The sequence below is a fragment of the Pantherophis guttatus genome, chromosome 7 (assembly GCF_059756535.1).
Source record: "Pantherophis guttatus breed Tessera chromosome 7, ASM5975653v1, whole genome shotgun sequence".
Taxonomy (NCBI): Eukaryota; Metazoa; Chordata; class Lepidosauria; order Squamata; family Colubridae; genus Pantherophis; species Pantherophis guttatus.
Window position 1 is genome coordinate 37,551,165 of NC_142069.1, and position 20,129 is coordinate 37,571,293.

Genomic DNA, 20,129 nt, shown 5'->3' on the forward strand with positions numbered 1-20,129 from the left:
AGGGAAGATTTTCGTTCTCTCAAGACACTAGGATATGCTTCATCCAGTGAACCTAATTAGAAGATTTAAGACAGACAGAAGAAATAATGTCTTCGCACAACATATAATTCACTTGGGCAATTCATTCCCATAAGAAGTACGGGTGACTGCTAGCTTGGATAGCTTTAAAAGAGCAATTAGATACATTTATAGGTGTATGTCTATTAGTTTTGAGGCTGAGTGTGATCTTAGTATTTTGGGGCAAAATACCTCCCCAGTTGCAGGGGAAAAATAGCAGTGGAGGGGATGTTTGTTAATTAAAAATATGTTGCAAGATTTCCATTGTTTCATACAAAGCAAATAATTTAGGTGTATTTTGCAAATTAAAAAAGGCTATTTTTAAGGATTAGCTATTTCCACTGCTTTCTCCAATATATTGCTGTAAAAAATCCAGAAGATGTCTTTAAGGTACAAATATATTTGGAGCAACTGAAACAAATGCCTTCCCTAGTTCACTGTGGTATAAGAAGGACGGGAGGTAACACATATTTTGGATTTCCAAGATTCTGTTGTTATAACCAATTTCAATAAAGTATATAATTCTAGTTTTTCTGTGGAGTATTATTTCCTGTTTGGGTCTATCCTAAAGGATTAACAATTAATATTAATGTTTTCATTTTTAGCAGTGCAATTTTATCAATTTTTGCATTCTTCATAAATATAGAAATTACTGAAATCTGAATTTTACTCTTGAAAAATGGGTAGGAAAAGCCCTAAGGAAGAAGACAAATCTCATGTCTATTCACAACGTTCTGCTATATGCCCATTAAGATGGGGATGAGGTAGACCTTCTACATCAGACTTGTAAAGTTGTAAATTGATATGTAAGTGTATCAGCTACATTAAAAAAATTATTTACTTTGCAGTTTAATGACACCCTGTTGTATACAACTCCTCTGCAGTCTGGAATGTATAAACTCAACAACATGCTCTCGCTGGCTGGAATGAAAGTGAGTTATTATTATTTTGTACAGTAGCTTGCCTTATAAAACATAGTTTGAACTTGTGCACCAAAATTAATAGTCTGAAATTGCTATTTGAGAAATCTATTGCTCCGAACATTCTGCCAAACGTAGGTAACTATTAGCGGTCTCATTTTCAGAAAAGCTGAATAAAAAGTGATAAAAAAGCAGTGTAGGGAAAAAGCAAAGATGGCAAGTTCTTTCCACAGCTTGTCAGATTTTCTTGTTGTATGTTAGACTGTTCCCAGTTCTATCATTTGAGCCCCAGTTCACTTTATGCAGCCTTAGCAGGTCTCACTAACAAATAAGCACCATTCTCCAGCTTATTTCAGTAGAACTCATCTGCTGGCTGTTCTACAGATAGGCATGCCCTATGACTGACCTTATCTATGGTTTATTGGCTTATTCCTTTCAGGTTTTTTTTAAAGTCAGTTCTAGTTCACTGGTTTATTTCCATGGCATCTTAGGCTTGACCATTTGCAAATCTTGCCAGCAGACACAATCAGAAGAGAGGCACAAATTAGTGAACCATAGCATGGCTAGTCCTGCCATGCATTGTGGCTGGAGTAGTATGTCATTCTCTTATTTGTTTGATTTTTCAGAACGACAAGTGATAGAACATTTCTCTTTTTATACTTTCTACTACTTGCCAGGTTAAGAAGCCAACCCATGAAGCTTATCAAAACGAATTGAACATAGAAAGTGTAGAACGATCCTTCATCCTCTCAGCAAAGTAAGTGTTGCAAAAAAAAAAAAGCCTCATAAAGTCAAAGGAAACTCTACTTAGTGACGTTTCCTGAAAGACGTTGCTTAACTGGTGTGCGTATTTAATTCCAACAGTTCTGCTACAGAGAGAGATGAATGGTTAGAAACTATCTCTCAGTCAATTGAAGACTACACCAAAAAAAGAATCACGTTTAATCCTACTAAAAGTCTGGAAGAGGTAGGTTTTCTTTCTAGAAGGGATATATTTTTTATGTGAAATTATAAACAGTCAAACCATGTCATGCTCAACACTCAAGAGACCTTATAATTCTTTCTGTACATTGGGACCCAAGAGAAGGCTGAGCAATCTGTTGTTAGGTGGGTATATTCTAACTTTGCATTTCCTGTCCTGGACAGGAAAATAGTCTATACAGCCTAAAAATCTTTGCCCAACTCTGACTGTATGAGATATGAGAAGAGAGCCTTCTTTACCTTGCTGAGAATGTTTATCCTTCAAATAAAAATTTAATTTTCCCTTCTAATATACATTGAAATCTAAGAAATTGTGCTGATATTGATAATGAGCCTGTAATATGTACTTTTCTACATAAAAAATAGAAAAATAAAAATCCTGTAAATATATTTTTCTGCATACAATGTTTCTCAATCTTCCTTAGGCAGACCAAGAAAAAGAAGAAGAAAGACCTGTAGGATCCAAAGCTCCAATCTGGATTCCTGATACCAGAGCTACCATGTGTATGATTTGTACCAGTGAATTCACTCTGACATGGAGAAGACACCACTGCAGAGCTTGTGGGAAGGTTGTAAAAAATTGATATTGTTAGCTTTAAAAAAAGAAGGAAAAAATGGAGACAAATGCATTTGAAAAAGATCTATGCGCATTTATTACCTGTTTCTTTTTTCAGATAATCTGCCAAGCTTGTTCATCAAATAAACATGGATTAGACTACATGAAAAATCACCCTGCAAGAGTTTGTGATCATTGCTTTAAAGAGCTGCAAAAACAGGGTAAAATTAAACGTTTGACTGTTTTTCACTTTTCCTCATATATTTACTTTAGATATTTTTCAGGGATTAGAATTTTTAGGATTACAATAATAATCTTTCATTTAAAATGGTATTTCAAGAGTTAAATACAAAAAAATCCTAAATATAAAACCTATGCATTATTTAACAACATTTTTAGTTTATAGTATTGTGGTTCTTCAAGCATGAAAATATATTTCTTGATTAAACCAATCTTGTTTATTCTTTTAAATTATTTGCAGTCAGCCATTTTGAGTTACAATGCCTGCTACTTTGAAAAAGAACTTGCATCTGTCTGAAATGAAAATTGTTACCTGCAAGTCTTTGATCACCAATATTCCACCTATGATCAAAACTAATGAGAAAGCAAAACGTTCAGAATAGCTGTACAATCACTTGAACATTAAGACATTTTAAAAAGCTACAAGCTGTTTTTGAAATATTGTATACAAATATAATCAGAGATGGATGTATAGCTTATAAAATTAATAAATGATAAACTAAAAACTTACTCCTTTAGTTCTCTGAATCAGAAATAACTGTAACTGTTACTTTGATTTCAGATAATATGTACACTTCTAAAAATGGATCTCCACTAAATCACCGATCGCCAACTAATGCTTTGTCTACAGTATTGCACAGTATTCCATCTGGCAGGAAGCAGAAAAAAATTCCAGCTGCACTGAAGGAAGTATGTCAGATCTTCTCAGCACTATTTTTTTTTTTTTTTTGTATTTAGTAATAAAGACCTGTTGCTTAATTAGGACCAACTCTATTCTCAGCTAGTGAAAGTGGAACAAGACTAGATCTATATCATGAAACACCATTATCTGTCTTAATTTGAAGTGTTGATAAGCAACAATGGTAGACTGGCAGCTTTGAAGCGGCAGCCTTAAAGGTTTTATACAATGTACTAAAAGTTTTATACACTGCACTAAACATTTTGTATCTGGTGTTTGTTACAAAACTGAGAATCATAATTGGACAACATTAGACCCAGTTAAAATGTGGGTAAAGTATGTAAGCTTTAGATCACTCTTATTCCCATCTAATTCAGAATTCTACCAAGATAAAGGTCTGAAACCGATTTGTCAATTTGTCAATTTTTCAGAAGTTTTCTGTCTTTGCCTCTTTAGGGTTGAGAGGGAGTGGTAATAGTAGTAGTTTATTGATTTATTAGTCTTATGACCTTAACAAATCAAATCAAATATAGTACCGGTACATAGTCCAAATTTGCAATAAGATAGGAAGAAATAAAGTGATAAAATATATGTGTTAATAATACAAAGATACAGTAATTAAATAAATAAATCTCCCTTACAAAATACAGTGGTTCATAAAACCACTCCCTTAGTTATAAACTTAGCAGTTCTATGTACATTTGGCCTAGAAGGAAATATAACAATTTGTGTTAGGATCCCAGTGGGCTATTCTTTCCAAAAGAGATGATAGGTATTTAAGACTAATTGGGGCATATAATTGACAGTCAAACAAAATATGAGAAATATTTTCAATGGCATGTTCTCTAAAGGCAAGTGGAGGAAACGCCCATATTTGGCCATGGAGACCAATAACTCAAATCTTGCTCTAGAATAGATCCTTCTTAAAGATTGTGTCAGATTCAATGACAGATATTTCTCAGGTTTAATATATATATATATATTTTCTTGTTAGCCAACATGTTATTGTTAGCCAATTCTGGGATCTATTTTTAACCTTTTAATTTCATGCTGATTTGAGTGCTAAAATCCAGGACTATCTCTTTAAAAATTTCCTCTGCCTGGAAGGTCATTAAGAGTAGATGCTGGGTAGAAAAGCCATGTTGTGAAATAACTTTGGAAAATTGGTTGACCCAGGAATTGGACTGGGCCATACTTATCTGTTCTGTTAGGCATATTTTGGAATGTCTGTCAGGGTTCATTGAATGGATCCTCTGCCAGTATATGAATATTTTAGTTATTAAGTGACTGTGCAAGGAATGCGTACCAGACCACAGGGGAAGATGTGTTCTTATCCATTCCCAGTATGCATCTTAAAAAACAGGTCTGAATTTGTTCAATTTGGCGTAGCTATATTAAGGCCCCATAATTCTGGGCATAGGTCAGCATTGGACTATTTTTGCCTTGAATACTTTCAGCCTAAAGATCAAGATACCCAAGTAGTTGTAGTTAACTTTGCATAGTCTTTAAATACTTATCTCTGCCCTTGCTGAGTTTCTTTTAAAATGATTTAACCATGACCCAGTTCTGGTAAAAACCATCCCTAAATAGATTAAAAAATGCATTTGTTTGATAGGCTCTCCATATATTTCCCATATATATTTCACACTTGTTCTGCTAAATACTTTAGATATGATTTTATTGATTTTATTGATTTTAAAGAATTAAGGGCACAGTAGGTATTTAGTTTTTGCAGCAGTCTTCTCAGGCCTATTTGGAAATGTACTATTAGAACCACATTATCAACATATAAGAGAATAAAATTATCATTGGTCTTTGGCATATGAGTATCTGCAGCATACAGGAATCCCAGTAAATAATTAACACAGAAATTAAAAAGCATTGGCGCTAGAATACAATCCTGTCTTGACATCATTTTGGGTGGGTATACTGTTTATTAGAGAACTATTTACACCTATACAGACTTTCAAATAGTTTTCTGAGTAGGGGAATTTAACCAAGAATAAAAAAGTCTGGGTTCCATATTTAAGCCAGCCAATTTCATTCCTAGAATGTTTCTGTTTGTAGAATCAAAAGCCATACTAAGATACATAAATATGGTAAACAGTTTATTGCCATTTGTTAATTGTTATGAGATGGTGTAAGATCAAATAATTATCTATTGTGGAGCACTCTGGTCTGAATTCAGCTCATTCCTCCATTAAGAGATTTATTTCCATTATCCCATTTTCTGTTTTGCTTAACAGATGTTTCACATACATTTTAGCCAATAAGGCTTATCGGTCTGTAGGGTTTTGGGTCACTTTTGTCTTCCTTTTTATATAGGGGGAGTATAATGGCAACTTCCTATCTGACTGGAATTCAACTATATTATTTATGTGGGTGAACCCCCTGCTGGGGCCCACCAATCAATATGAATCTTCAAAAGTTCTGGGAGTAGAAAACCTTCTACAGGTGCCTTATTAGATTTTAGCGATCAAGTTGTAAATTTTATTTCTGATACACTAGAGGCCAGAGAGGAAGGTTTTCAAAGGCTACAGTATCAGTAATTTGTTTGGGAGACCATGGTTAGAATTTGAAAAAAGATTTGCAAAAAAACCAAAATCCTCCCAAATTGAAGCTGGAATGTCAAATTGCAATTTACCTGATATAGCATTCAATAAACTTCAATAAACCTAATATAGCATTCCAGAAGAAAATTGTCCCTTTTGTTGAAATTTCCAGATCTCACCATATTTTAACTTTAAAGGAGACTTTTAAAAAAATATTAGCAATTTCTTGTGGTCATGCTAAGCTTTAGCATTTTAGCAGGGGGTTCTTTTGGTAAGATGTCCCAGGCCTGACACATTGCTGCCCTCAATAGCTTTTTGCTACATAAACAGAATCAAACCAATTTGAACTTACTATATTTGCTGACAGTTTCTAATAGGAAGTTGACTATTAAAAAATTTCTCAGTGTATGACACAGATCTGCAAATCTGAATCTTGGGTAGAGGAGAAAATGGAGTTTCTCCAAGGCTGAGTCTGTTCTGAATTCAGAAAGCTAGATAATGCCTTGATGTCAACCTTGATCCAATTAAGCTTTCTTTTCTGCTTCACTTCAAGATTAACTAATAACCTCTTATCATGGGGCTTGTATAAGCTAGTATCAGATCTGCTATAGAGATGGATTGTGATTGGTTGATGATCACTACCCTCCCTCACATGGACTTGGAGCTGAGAGTGAGTGACTGGCCCAACGTGCTTTGTGCCTGAGGCAGGACTAGAACTCATGGTGTCTCAGTTTCTAGCCTGAAGCCATTAATCACTCCACCAGACTGGCTCCCTCTGAGTATTTACTGAACACAAATTATTTATATAGTTTCAGTATATTTATATTCTATCCTGCTATCGGAAACCTTTTAGCATCTGCTATAATTCTTTTGCTTTAATTTTTAATTTATATTGGGAGGAATGCTATGCAATGTTATGTGAAATACAAAATACCACATAGAGAATGTTGAGATTTGAGTTTTGCCTGTGTGCAACTTTTCTTTGGGATTCTTAATATGAGTTACGGTAATTTTTCATTAAAATATACCTTTATAGAAAAGTAAATGCTAGTAATTTTTTTTTAATTTTAATAGGAATTGTATCAGGGGTGAAATGCTCCCGGTTTGGACCTGCTTGGGCGAGTAGGTAGCAATGGCGGCGGGCAGTTCAGAGAACCGGTAGCAAAAATCCCTGCCCCCGCCCCCCATGCCCAGCTGAGTCCCATGATCATCAGAGCCTTTTTTTCCTTTTAAATGGCTCTGACCAGCCAAGCTCTGACATCCCAGCTAAGTTGCCTGCTAATCAGGTAACTCAGCTTGGATTGCCAGAGCCATGTAAAAGAAAAAAAGTCCCCCCCCCAGCCTCCAGCTTGCTTACCTTAGCTGCTGATCGCATGACGATCGCAATCCATGCATCAGCAAGCAACTGAATCTCCCTGCCTGCAATCAAGCTCATCGGTGAGCAGCTCTTTCTGCCTGCCTGCCTTCCTGCCTAGACTTGTGGACTTCAACTCCCAGCAAAGCTGGCTGAGGAATTCTGGGAGTTGAAGTCCACAAGTCTTAAAGTTGCCAAGGTTGGAGACCCCTGTTATATTGGGTAAGTTTTTTTCCCCTTTGGGAGCTTTAAAAAAAATAGTTAATTGGGGTTTTTTTTAGTTGTTCTTTTTTTAGACTTAGCCATTTAAAGTTTAGGAAGTTTTAAATTTAGCTGCTTTTATATAAAAATAAAAATAAAATAAAATAAAATAATATTTGTGCAGCTTTCTGAGATTTAGTGTGTTTCTGTAGTGTTTCACTCTAACTACACAAACACACAAAATCTCAAAAAGCTGTATGTGGAATTTTGTGTGTGTAAAGTGTGAAAGTTGGTTTTTTGGGCTTTTTGTGGCTGTGTGAGGTTTCTGCTTGTTGCAGGGGCCATTTTGGGTCTAGCACAGCTGCTTTTACATTGTGGGTGAGCCAGTTGTGTTGTGTTGTGTTTTGTAGGTTAAAAAAGGGCAAAGAAGTGACATTGACTTGGCCCACCCAGTCACCTTACCACCAAGCCCCGCCCACTAATTAAGCCATGCCCACAGAACCGATAGCAAAAAAATTTAGATTTCACCCCTGAATTGTATGTATTCTGTGCTGAAAAAATCTGATGCTTTTATCCACCATCAGATCAAGCTGAATTGCATTTAACAATAGCATCAAAATAATGAATTATAATGTGCTTCATTTGTAGAGACTTAAAATTTCATATTGGCTATGGAGGTGAAAGATTATAGCTCAACACTTCCAGAAGGCACCAACAAGCATTATATGCAGTCTATATATGTATAATTGAAAATAAAAATGTTGTTCAAAAAAGGATCTTAAAAACGACAAATTGCCCACAGGGTATTCTCAGATGCAGAAGGAATGATAGCAAAATGTCCTTTACAGCACATTCCTTTTTACCCAGGAATAAGTCCCATTGTGTGGAATGGGTTTGATCCTAGGTGAATATAGAAGTGCAGCATCAGACTCAACTATAGAGAAAAATATTGCCTTACTTGTGAGGAAAAACAGTAATGAGAAAAAGACTAACCAGAAAGTGCGGTATAGTAAATCAAGTAACACAATCCCTGGTATGTCTAGAGGGTAGAAAATATCTTTTCTGAAATTCTCAGAAGAGTGTTGTTCAGTTTAATTCCTCTAGGTTTCTGAGATTCTGATTTGGAGAGAATGGAATACAGAGTAGAAGCTAAAATATGTATCTGATTGATCTGTTTCTGGGGTGTCAAACTTGATTTCATTGAGGGCCGCATCAGGGTTGTGTTTGACCTTGGGGGGCTGGGGTGGGCGTGGCTAGGGTGGGTGTGGCCAGCTCAACGTCACTTGTATCAGGGGCGCCTGTGGTAGCCCAAGCGCTCTGCCAGTGAAAACGAGCTCCCGAGCTCTGTTTTGGCTGTGACGGCCTCCTGCAACCCTCCGCCAGCGAAAAGGGAGCTGGATGTGCCACCCATGGACCTTGTGAGCTCCATTTTCGGCTGTGATGGCCTCCTGCAACCCTCTGCCAGCAAAAATTGAGCTTGATAGGGGCGCACACAGCCTTCTCGAGCTCCGTTTTCGCTGGCAGAGGCCCTGCAGGCCAGTCCTTCGCTGTTTCCAGGGCAGCCTCGCAGGCCAGATCTAAGCACCCCGTGGGCCAGTTCCTAGGCCTTGAGTTTGACATCCCTGATCTATTTAATCAGATTTTAATATAAGACCTAATTGTAATTGTTTTTATTCATTTGTTCATTCATTCTAAAGGCCCTTGGGAATATAATATGAAATAAGAGTCCAAGAAATAAGCAAACAAAACTCTTAAAAGACTTTTCATAGCTTTGTCATAGTATATTTGAATCAAACATTATTTTCTATATTGCATTTGTAAAATATTTTGTTTATTTTAAAAATAGTTCTCTACTTCAGCGGTCCAATATTTCCAGCTTGGTGGGCCAGCGGGGATGGGGGATGGTTCCATGTGAGCTGCAGGCGTGAGCTCTCCACTCACACAAATGAAGCTTCATGTGTGAATGCCCGCTCCTCGTGCAAGTGGAGCTGCACGTATGCACACACAAACACCACTTGTGCAGCTCGGTTCCAAAGGGGCCGCAGCCCAGTAGTGGCTTGGGGGTTGGGGACCCCTTCTCTACTTCACTGAAGGAGGGCTAATTAGCAGGAGAGAAAGACTGATTCCTAGGTTTTTTGGAAATGCTGAAAGTGTCATAGAGCATAAAAGTTGCTGAAAACCCAGTTTACTAACAGAACTTGAGCATTTGGACAGTAAATTAACAAAAATGTAGAATATAAATATAGCAAGCAGTTATGCTTAACTGAAACTATTTATTTTCAGCATGATTATAATGAAGTTAATGATCAGTACACTAGGGAGAGGAGCAGTTATATGACACTCTCTTGTAATTAAACTACATACTTGCGTTCATTATAGGTATCAGCTAATACAGAAGATTCTTCAATAAGTGGCTACTTGTACAGATCAAAGGGCGCTAAGAAACCATGGAAACACCTGTGGTTTGTGATAAAAAATAAAGTGCTATACACATATGCTGCTAGTGAGGTAAGAAAGGAAAAACAGAGAAAATACTTCATATAGGCAGAATGTTGGAATTGTACTACTATGTATTCTGTTTACAGATAGTTCTTGATTTATGACATCAATTGACACTGGAATCCTCAGTAGTTGACCACAATCTCAGCACTCCTGGTTGTGGTATTAAGTGATCATGCTGTCAAGCTATCATTTCTGGATGAACCGTTTTCATCCAGCCACCAGAAACTAGAGGGAGTCATCTCAGCAGGTGACAGTAGCTTGGGACCTTCCCTGCTGGTTTCCTGGGAAAATTAGTAGGCAAGATTGCAAATGGTGAACAGATGAATGGAAAACACTAGGTAATCTGTTATAAATGTGAACAGATTACAAATCATAACCACTTGACTGCAGGGATCCTGCAGTGCCATACCTTCAGGCAAGGCTCATAAGTCCTTTCAATCAGCACTGACATAATTTTAATGGGTCATTAAGTGAAGGGCACCTGAACTGAATGTGGAGAGTATCTTTAAACAAATCACTGGAAGAAAATAACCTAGTATGTAAAATGATTCACACGAAATAATGAACAGTATATAGCTGGAATTCACTATTCTCACACATTAGCAACAGCCAGCAATTCTGATAGATTTCAAGGGAATTGGGTGGCTTCATGAAGCCTAAACAAACAATAGTGGAAGAGAGTTATCACCCTTCTATTCATGCTTATGAGTTTGGAAGGAAATGTAGGGTAGAAATGGTATGTATTGAGCCATTAGCTAAATACTGTAATTGAAGGATCTGAACCAAAATAATTCCTGTTTGCTCACAACTGGGACATTTAGAATCAAACTCAGGATTTGGTATTGGCCTAGAATTGCAAGAAACATTCTTGTATAGCATTTTCAGAGTTTCAAAAATGAAAAATCACGTCTAATTCTGGATTTCTTTTTAATATTAGGATGTAGCTGCTTTAGAGAGCCAACCTTTACTGGGTTTTACAGTTGCTGAAGTTAAAGATGAACACTTAGAATCTAAAGTTTTCCATTTATTGCACAAAAATACTTTATTTTACATATTCAGATCTGATGATTCCCAGTCAACACAGAGGTAAGTGGTCAGTTATTTTATTTGTTTGTTTGTTTTGTTTGTATGTATATATCTCTATCTGTGTCTGTGATCCTATTGATTATTCCCTGATTGTACAGAAATTATTTTGCCAACGTATAGATATGTTTTTAATATTCTCAGTGAAGAACCTAAAAACTAGAGTAAATGAAGTTCATTTCATTAGATTTTAGCAGAAAAAAGCAGGCATTTGCTACTTGTATATAAATTGAGCAAAAATACAGAAAAAAACCCCATTTCTTTTTTAAAAGCCAATTCCAAAAAGTAGGGTGCTCTTTAATATTTGGATTCAAACCTGTTGTCTTAACCATTTTTCATTTAGGATTATGCATGGTTTTTTATTTGTTTGTTTATAAAATTTATAGGCTTCCCATCTTACCTCAAGGTAACTAACTGTAACATCTTCTAGTGTGGCTTTGATTGTAATTATGCTAAATAAGGATAAACTGAGTCAATTACTTAAATATTCCAATTTGGTGAATGTTCTAATTATATATACTCTAAAAACCATTACACTTGATGTAGTAACACAGCTGTAAGTTTAGAAATCTTGTATTCCCAGAAGTTGTTTGGGTTTACATATCTTAACACCCTTTCCTGACTTGATATTAGTAGTAGTAGTTATTAGTGTGCTCGCCACTCTTCAAAAGAAATCCTGCTATCTAGCATCGTTCTCCATTCCTGGCACATGAGAAAATATGGTACCCATAGTCTATGTGCCTTACTGACAAACAAACCTAACCCTAACCCTTACTGACAAATCAAATTAAATTAAATGACAAATGGAAATAAATGTTGTAACACTAAGTCATAATAATTGTTGGCCCTCTGTTGAGCTGGCTGACTAGAAAAAAAAATCAACATCCCCTCACAGAGACAGAACAATCATACAGAATATAAATGGAATCAAAACTTTTATTAAAAAGAAATTTTTCCATATTTTTAAATATACACATAAAACATTCAGTAGCAGAGGAGATAAAAATATAGAGCAACTAACATTACAGATAACATGTTTCTCATAGAGAAATATATAGAACATGAAATAAAGAACCTAATTATCAGAAACAAGAAGGCATTAACTAGTAGATACAGCAAAGAAATATAAATTCCTAGCTTTTCCTATTTTCCTAGAGAATAGATAACCCTCAGAACAGATACTCCTTTTGTTCATACAGTACTTTTTAGCAAATGCTTTTTCCTGCAAATTGTAATTCAAGTCTAAAGGGTTATTTTAAATCCCACTTGTTTCCAGCCTTTTGCCTAGCAAAGTCTGAGCGATTTTTAAAAAAAGATTTCTAATGAGCAGGAAGAAAGGATTTGAAAAAAAGCTGCTTGTTTCATATGTGCCAAAACTATGTGCTTCTCTTTACAACAGAAAGAGATGTGTCAACTAGCAGCTTGCCATCTCAATGAAGAGGCTGGTGGGCAGGTTAATGAGAGAGCATATGGGGATGGGGTTGTGGTTTTGTTATTAAAATAATGTTTTCTCTTTTTCAATAGGTGGATAGAAGCTTTTCAAGAAGCCACAATATTGTAGCACATTCTGGGTTTAAAGACACTGTCAGATAACTAAATGATATTACAGTTCTGTATGTTAGAGTCAATAAATTGGCACAGGGCTGGGCAAAGCCTTTTTTTAAAGAGTGGCCTGAACCTGGTCTCTGGTTCAGGCATAATGATTTTTAAAGGAATGTGAATAATTGTTGTCATACAAAATATGTTATTTATTAAACTCTGCCACTGTTTTACATTTGGTAATGGTCAGAATCATTTCTGAAACTCAAACTGAATTTGAAAGTTTCCTTAATTACAGAACCTTATAAACCACAGTATCATTAAGTGGAAAAGTGCAACAAGATATTTCTCTGGTCTGTTCCAAAGACTATTTTCCATTTGTTATTTAATTTCACATGTGCAAAATGCAAGCCTTTTCAGTAAGCTTTTAGGATTTATTTTTACATTTTTGGTAAATCAACTGAACTCTACTGTGCATTCTATCAAACATATAGTACTATTTCATATTTGAAACAACTATATTTAAGTTTATTAATTGGCCTACATGAGGTAATGTACAAATCACTTTATAATGATTAATTGTACATTAATCTCTTACGTTATTTATCTTTTTCATATTCCATAATGCTGCATCTGATCACTCACTGGTGCTATATACGAAAGTTTTTGTGTGGGGCTTTTTTCACTAAAGCCTGAACTAGACTAAAATTAATGAAACGTCTTAGCAGGAAAAGTCCAAATATTTGTAATGGAATATACCAATCTCTCTAGAACTCTCTCTTTGGATAGTCAAACATCATTAGCTGTTCAGTTGGGTAACAAGCCACAAGAGGATGGCTTTTTTCTTTATCGAGATATTTTTATCTATATGCCTGATTCAGGCATAAATATTTTTATCCAGAAATCACAGAGAAATTTGTATAATTAGAATCAAAAGAAAAAATGAAATAGCTGCCCATTTTGTTTCTAAACACTATTTTTAAGATGGTTCTTCTAAGCTGGCAGAAGTTTCTTCACTATCACATGACCTTTTCAGGAGTTCATGTGGGTTCAGTTCTTTTCTTTGTATTTTTGTTTTATCCTCAGAGAATACATTACAATAATTACAAAAACTATTAGAACATAAGACACAGAAAATAGGCTGAAGTCAGCAAACAAAAGTAACCACTGGCCTTCCTTGTCTCTTAAGAACAAACACTGTAATATTCAGGGATAGAAAATAAGAGAAGCCTCAAGCTATGCACTATGAGAGTGCTATGTTGTCTAATACCAGCTACCACTTTATTGCCAGGTTTGGCAATAATCTCACCATCATCTGAATTGAGCTTCAGATTTTTAGTCATTATCCACTTCATCACAGCCTCAAAACATCTGTCAAGCATCAGTTTTCCTGATGATATTTAATTTTACATTTCTGGATCACTATTTTTAACAGGCCACCACTGTGTTCCAGAAGAACAGAACCTTCTGGAGGCTCATAATTCAAGTGCCACGGGGACAAATAAATCTCCAGTTGCAACTTTCTAGCAAATACTCAACCCATTCTAGCAATATCTCAAGATCAGTTCATTAGTATTAAAAATTTCTTAGAGATACAGAAATATGAACAGAGTGGTATGGATTTTCTGTGCTATATCTGGTTGAAACCAGACTGTAAAAGATCTAAATAATCTTTCAATCATACTTGTAGTTGAATGGCTGAAATCTTTCCCAAGACATTATTTTTGGGTGCTTGTTGTTTAGAATCTATGGATTTAGTTATTTCAAGCCAATAAATAATGTCCTCAATAAAGAGGCACTGACCACTTACTGGATTTACCCAATTATATTTTACCTGAAAACTACTGGGAAGCTATACCTGATCCATAATATGGCTGTACAGGCAATAATAGCAAGATGTGCCTATGTAATAACTCTGCTACATTAATTGTACCAATTGTCAGTGAGTTTCCAGATATAATAATGTGCTGATTATGACCTGCAAAGCCTATATTTACAAAGGCCTGGGTATCTGAGAGACCAACTTTCTTTCATCATTTCTGTCCATCCAATGTGACACAACCAGAATGCTTCAGATTCCATTCTTAAAAAATTGCCAGTTGATAAGATGTAGGCTGTGAGTCTTCTCACTTAATGCGCCTGGTTGCTGGGTAGAGAACTATGCACTTTGGGGGAATTTTTACTTGTTATATTAGCAATAGCAATAGCACTTATATTTATATACAGCTTCACAGTGCTTTACAGCCTTCTCTAAGTGGTTTACAGAGTCAGCATATTGCCCCCAACAATCTGGGTCCTCATTTTACCCATCTCGGAAGGATGGAAGGCTGAGTCAACTTTGAGCCTGATGAGATTCGATCTGCCAAACTGCTGGCAGTGGGTGAGCAGTAGAAGTAGCCTGTAGTACTGCACTCTAACCACTGCGCCACTTCTAGGTCAGTGATGTAAAACCAGATAGCCTTTTTCATCAGGGATGAGAACTGTTATGTTCCAAATTAAACTGCACTGATTAACAACACTCTAAGTCGGGTCCCCAATCCCTGGTCTGTGGACCGGCACTGGTCTGCAACATGTCAGAAACCGGGCTGCACAAACAAGCAAAGCCCCATCCACGGGATGCAAACAGCACACAAAACCATACACCCTCCAGTCTGCAGAAAAACCTGTCTCCGCATAACCGGTACCTGGTGCCCAAAAGGTTGGAGGCCGCTGCTCTAGGTGGACAGGGAGGTCTCTATGTTCTCCCAAGCCCATTGGGAAACCAGCACAGGGCAGGAACAGTCATCTTCTGACTTCCTAATCCCTTCACCTTTCCTTCCTACAGAAGAAACTTGATTCTGCTGATGACACCGGCCCTTATTTCCCTTTACCACATACAGTCCTTACCAATTACGTAACAAAACAAATTGAAGCATATTCTTAACCCGGTAATTCTTCATCTCTTTCCCCCCCCTCCCAATTAAAGAATGAAGAAGGGTGGGTTCAAGCCTTTTCATAAGACAAAGGGATAAGCAAAAAGAAGCAGCCCCCTTTAGTGATAATGTGCTACCAATAGCAAGCTCTGATAGTTTCTAACTTTGACAGCAAACAGATTGCCAGGAGGCCTCTTGAAAATCTGCCTGCAGTTCCTCCTTCTAGCCTGACATCTCAATATTTAAACGTTAAGTAAAAAGGGCTCTCTTGTAAAAGATAAAAACAACTTTCTAAAGCATGCTAAATAGAAGGCCAAATTAAAGATGCCTGACCCCAAGGGCTTCTACGGATCCAAGCGTACAATTTCTTGGCAACAAAGGAAAGTGCTTCCTCGATTTCCCAGTTAAAGCCTAGAGTAATGGTGGCCACCCATCTAAGTACTAATTAGATCAAGTCCTTCTTAGTGTCAAAGTCTAGACTAAGTCCTCCGGGGACTTCCAAGCGATAAAACATCTTCCTAGAATATGTCTCTGAAAAATGCCCGGAATACTGAATGGCCATTCCAATAGCTCTCTCCACTTGTCTCCTTAATAAACCTGATTGACAGGAAAACCCGCGAGCACGCGCAGAAAATGTTTAGCTAGTTCTCGTGTTGCTTCTTCCCCTCCTCCCCTCATTGTTACGGCTACCAAAGGCGAAAGTCTTCTTTCCTTCCCTTTCCTCGTCGGTGACGTTCATTCTTCCCTCGCTACGGGCTGGCTTTGCGCATGCGCAGCCGTTCTGCGGGTGGCGGAGGCTAACTGCGGAGGGGGAGGGGAAACAGAACGTTACGCCACGCCACACGGCGGGACAGGACCGAACGTAGAAGGCGGGGTCACGAACTCTGACCTCCCAGATCCGGAGCCGCCACCGACAAATAAACCCCGAAGAGCTACAGCTGCGCCTGACAGGTAAGAGGAGGGGAGGGCGGGGAGAGAGAGCCGAAGCGCCGCCGGTGGTATCCCAAGTCAGAGAGGCCTTCCCTTCCTTCGGTTCTTGGCTGGCGAGGCGTCGTCGTGGTGGTGGTGCTGCCTAATTGCGGCCTCTTCCGTGCCCTGCAGTGGCAGGATGCCGTTATGCATGTGCTGGGCGGTAGAAGTAGTTCCTCCTGGTGTCGCCGCCGCCGCCCCTCTGACCTTTCACCCACAGGAAAGGCTTGTATCTCCCCTCCCCGGATCCTAGCCGCGCCCCGGGGCCTTTTCTTCATTATGGACCTCGCCCTCAGGTTTATGGGAACGCGATGGAATTGGAGTTGGAGTCGGCCCGGTCGTTACTTAGGCTGCCGCTTTGCTGTGTGGAAAGGCTTCGAAGCGTTGCAGCCGGGCCTCCGCAGCAGCCATTTTGTGTCGGCGAGTGACAGCGGGCTTGGTGCCTCCCTCCGACTGGTTGACGGACGGACGGCTCCCCGGGTGGGCTCAGTACTTGAGGCCTGTTATTCAAAACTCCAGAGGAAGTGGGCTAATCCCTTCCTGTATCGATGAACGTTGGTGGATACAACGGCAACAGCACACCCATCAACCAGTTTGCACCTTAGATGTCACTGACTGACCCCTTTCCTAATTTTTCCTGATAATGTTGATTTTACACACAGTTAACTCCTCTCTCCGAGTGCAAGAAATACTCTCGGTCTGTAGAGGTACATTATGTTGAAGGGAGAGTAACCTCTGTTCTTAATTTTAAAAGATTTAGCTTAATTTGCTAGTTCTTTTATCCCAAAATTTTGAGTAATGGTATAAAAGATTTCTTTCTGATTCATCAATCTATTTTTATGCACAGTGTGGGATCATAATTACGCCAAAACACTTTCACTATAATTTAATTAAATTCTCCGGCTGATGAGTTAATCTTTGGTAAGGATTTTAAGCTGTCATCCATAACTAATATAGCAAAGTACCTGGTTGCTTGTTTCTGCTTTATAAAATACTGTACTAATTATTTTACATTTTTTTAAGCATGGTATATATAGTCCACTTTTTCTTAGGTTTCAGACCAGTGTCAGTGCAGATGTTACATTATGTCATTCCCTCCAATGACTCACCTTATCCCGCCCTGCAATAGCATTCGCCACTGGGACTGAGTATCTCCTTAAAGCTAATGAATCGTACAACTTGTAAAAGTGAAAGGGTCACATTGATGAATTAAAAATAATTACTAGTTGCAAAGGAATACTTGCCATGCTGATCAGCTCATTAGAGGCCTAGCAATGTGTCAGCAGAACTGGAGTTGACGGACCTGGAGATGGAGGCAGTCAACAATATATTTGGAGGGGCAACGATAATAGTGATGGAGTATTTATTTTGGTTTTTTCTTTTAAAGGTTGTTAAACTGCACAATGCTGTTTTGCTGACTTCATTTTGAGGAGATATACAGTCTTCTAAAGTGCAATTGCCTGCAAATTCAATTCCTGATAAACCCAGTGGAAAAGATATGTAATTATATATACCTAATGAGTCCCAACCGTAATAAAACCAGACACACACTGCCTCCTGGTGGTCAGAATACTTCTCATTAATGACATCAAAAAGTATCTGGCTTTGAAGTCTGGGATGTTGCATTTTGATTCAATAAAACAGATATATGTCAGGTTTTCTTTGAAAATGACATTAAAAACGTTCCCTTGCCCATTCCCTTACTTATTCTTAACATGCATTTCTTAGATTGCTTAGATTATATACTTCTAGTCTGAGTATTACAGTTCTGATCTAAATTTTAAAATTCAATTTTGTAAGTTTCAAAAATAACAGTGAACTAATGTGATTTCTGAAACTTCTAATACTTAGCTGAACTTACATTCATATTGTCTCTAAATTTTAAAAGTGAATCATTATCTCAAAAAGGAAATTCTGCTGGATAAGATCAATTATACTGTTGCAAAGAAGTTATTGAAGATTAATAGATCTTTCTGTTGTTTTTAAAAAGGTTTATATATGTGTTAATTTTCACTGTTCTTATTATTAAAAAAATTGAGGGTGGGTCAAACATCCATATGAATATTTAGGTTTCAAGCAGTTATCAGGCCTTTCAGCTGAACATTGCAGAAAATAAAATGATTATTTTATTCTGCTGTAGACCTTTTCCAAATAATTGTCATGATCTTATTTATTTCAGATTAATTAGAAGCATCATTTGTATTTTTCTTGATTGTTCAGAAAAACCATTATATTTGATCTAAAAATCAGAATGCATAAGAACCTAGTGACTTAATTGTGTTCATAGTTCTTAGTTTCAGAACAGACTGTAGTTGTAAACAAATTAATCTGGAAATCAGGAAAAGGTTTACCTCTGTGACAATACTGCAATACATATTGCTGTAATTTTTATTTACTGTATAGCAGTACTTAAATTGCTGCAAGATATATATAACTTAATTTTTTAAATATTTTTAGTGTAATGAAGTAAACTCTGAAGTTGCTATTTAAAATAATTCATCCAGTTTGTGGTCTAGATTCCCTTTTTTTCTGATATAAATTAACTACTCTGATACTTTCTGTAGATTTACCCGGGAATAAGCAATCCAGACTAAAATGCTTACAAGTAATTTTTAGATGTGATTTGTACATTTGCCAAAAATAGAAACATAAGAAGCTATAACAGAATTAAGGTGTCTGTGATGCTTAGGGTATTATGGAATAACTATTAGCAACTTTAATCTACATAGCTAATGGTGAAGAATTAATTTCAACAATTCAGCAGTATCTGAAGATTTTGTAATACAATGTGGCTCGGCTATTTTTTGTAGTGACATAGTTACCCATTTCCCATAATAAGATGAAGATAGTGTCATGCCAGATTGGTAATGTGTAAAGGTCTGCCTTTTAAGACCACCAAAAATTTGCAATTAATGCTGACTGCTGTGGAACTGGTTATTGTGCAATTCAGAGTGCTGGTTTTCATCTTAAAATCCTGGGCAATTTGGCTTCTATTCTTTGTAAGATTGCCTTCTGTGTGTGAAACTGATATATGCATTCCAACACATCTGTCAATGGTGTTTCATTACCAATATCTCTCTGTCAGATCAGTGCTCATACTAATGATCTTCTGAAAAATAGTGAACATAACTTTTTAGGAAGTATTTGGAGGATGATGGGTGTTAGTTACCTATACTATTGCAATGTATTATTACTGTATGGATACATTAATTTTTGGACAATGAAAACTATTAAAGGAGGAAAATCAACTTGTTTGAACTGTGGAATTGGAGAAGGCTCCTGCATGTTTCTTGGACAGCAAAGGTGACAAGAGTGTATAAAACCAGGCGTTTCACTGGAAGGCAAAATCATAAAATTTTTCCTTACTTACTTTGGCCATGCCATGCGATTAAACTAATTGGAAATGGCAGATATGCTCAAAATGGTGATTTAAAAATGAGGCTACCAGAAAACATTGTTGACTAGACGCCATCAAAGCCAACCCCAACCAGAGCATAAAACAACTGAAAGAAGCCATATAAGGTAGGAAAATATATATAGAGAGGTGGTCCATTCAATCACTGAGAATCTGACACAATTGAACA

General features: G+C 37.1%; 2 protein-coding genes across 13 annotated transcripts in view; both read left to right on the forward strand.

Moving 5' to 3' along the window:
* Nucleotides 1–12,897, forward strand: part of FGD6 (FYVE, RhoGEF and PH domain containing 6) — a 55,741-nt gene extending 42,844 nt beyond the window's left edge. The window contains exons 13-21 of the mRNA XM_034403217.3: nt 906–989; nt 1,655–1,734; nt 1,842–1,944; nt 2,384–2,527; nt 2,633–2,735; nt 3,317–3,444; nt 9,920–10,048; nt 10,980–11,128; nt 12,650–12,897. Of these exons, the coding sequence (XP_034259108.2) occupies nt 906–989; nt 1,655–1,734; nt 1,842–1,944; nt 2,384–2,527; nt 2,633–2,735; nt 3,317–3,444; nt 9,920–10,048; nt 10,980–11,128; nt 12,650–12,686 (957 nt within the window). The 3' untranslated portion in view covers nt 12,687–12,897. The remainder of the gene's footprint in view (nt 1–905; nt 990–1,654; nt 1,735–1,841; nt 1,945–2,383; nt 2,528–2,632; nt 2,736–3,316; nt 3,445–9,919; nt 10,049–10,979; nt 11,129–12,649) is intronic.
* A 3,427-nt stretch (nt 12,898–16,324) lies between these two features.
* Nucleotides 16,325–20,129, forward strand: part of NR2C1 (nuclear receptor subfamily 2 group C member 1) — a 30,135-nt gene continuing 26,330 nt past the window's right edge. For 3 of the 12 annotated variants that reach the window (XM_087873985.1, XM_087873989.1, XM_087873988.1), the window contains exon 1: nt 16,364–16,527. The gene's annotated coding sequence lies outside the window, so the exon portion shown is untranslated. Of the gene's footprint in view, nt 16,528–16,763; nt 17,467–20,129 lie in introns of those variants that run through there. The other 9 variants (XM_034403081.3, XM_034403085.3, XM_087873987.1 and 6 more) reach the window with 9 other exon arrangements.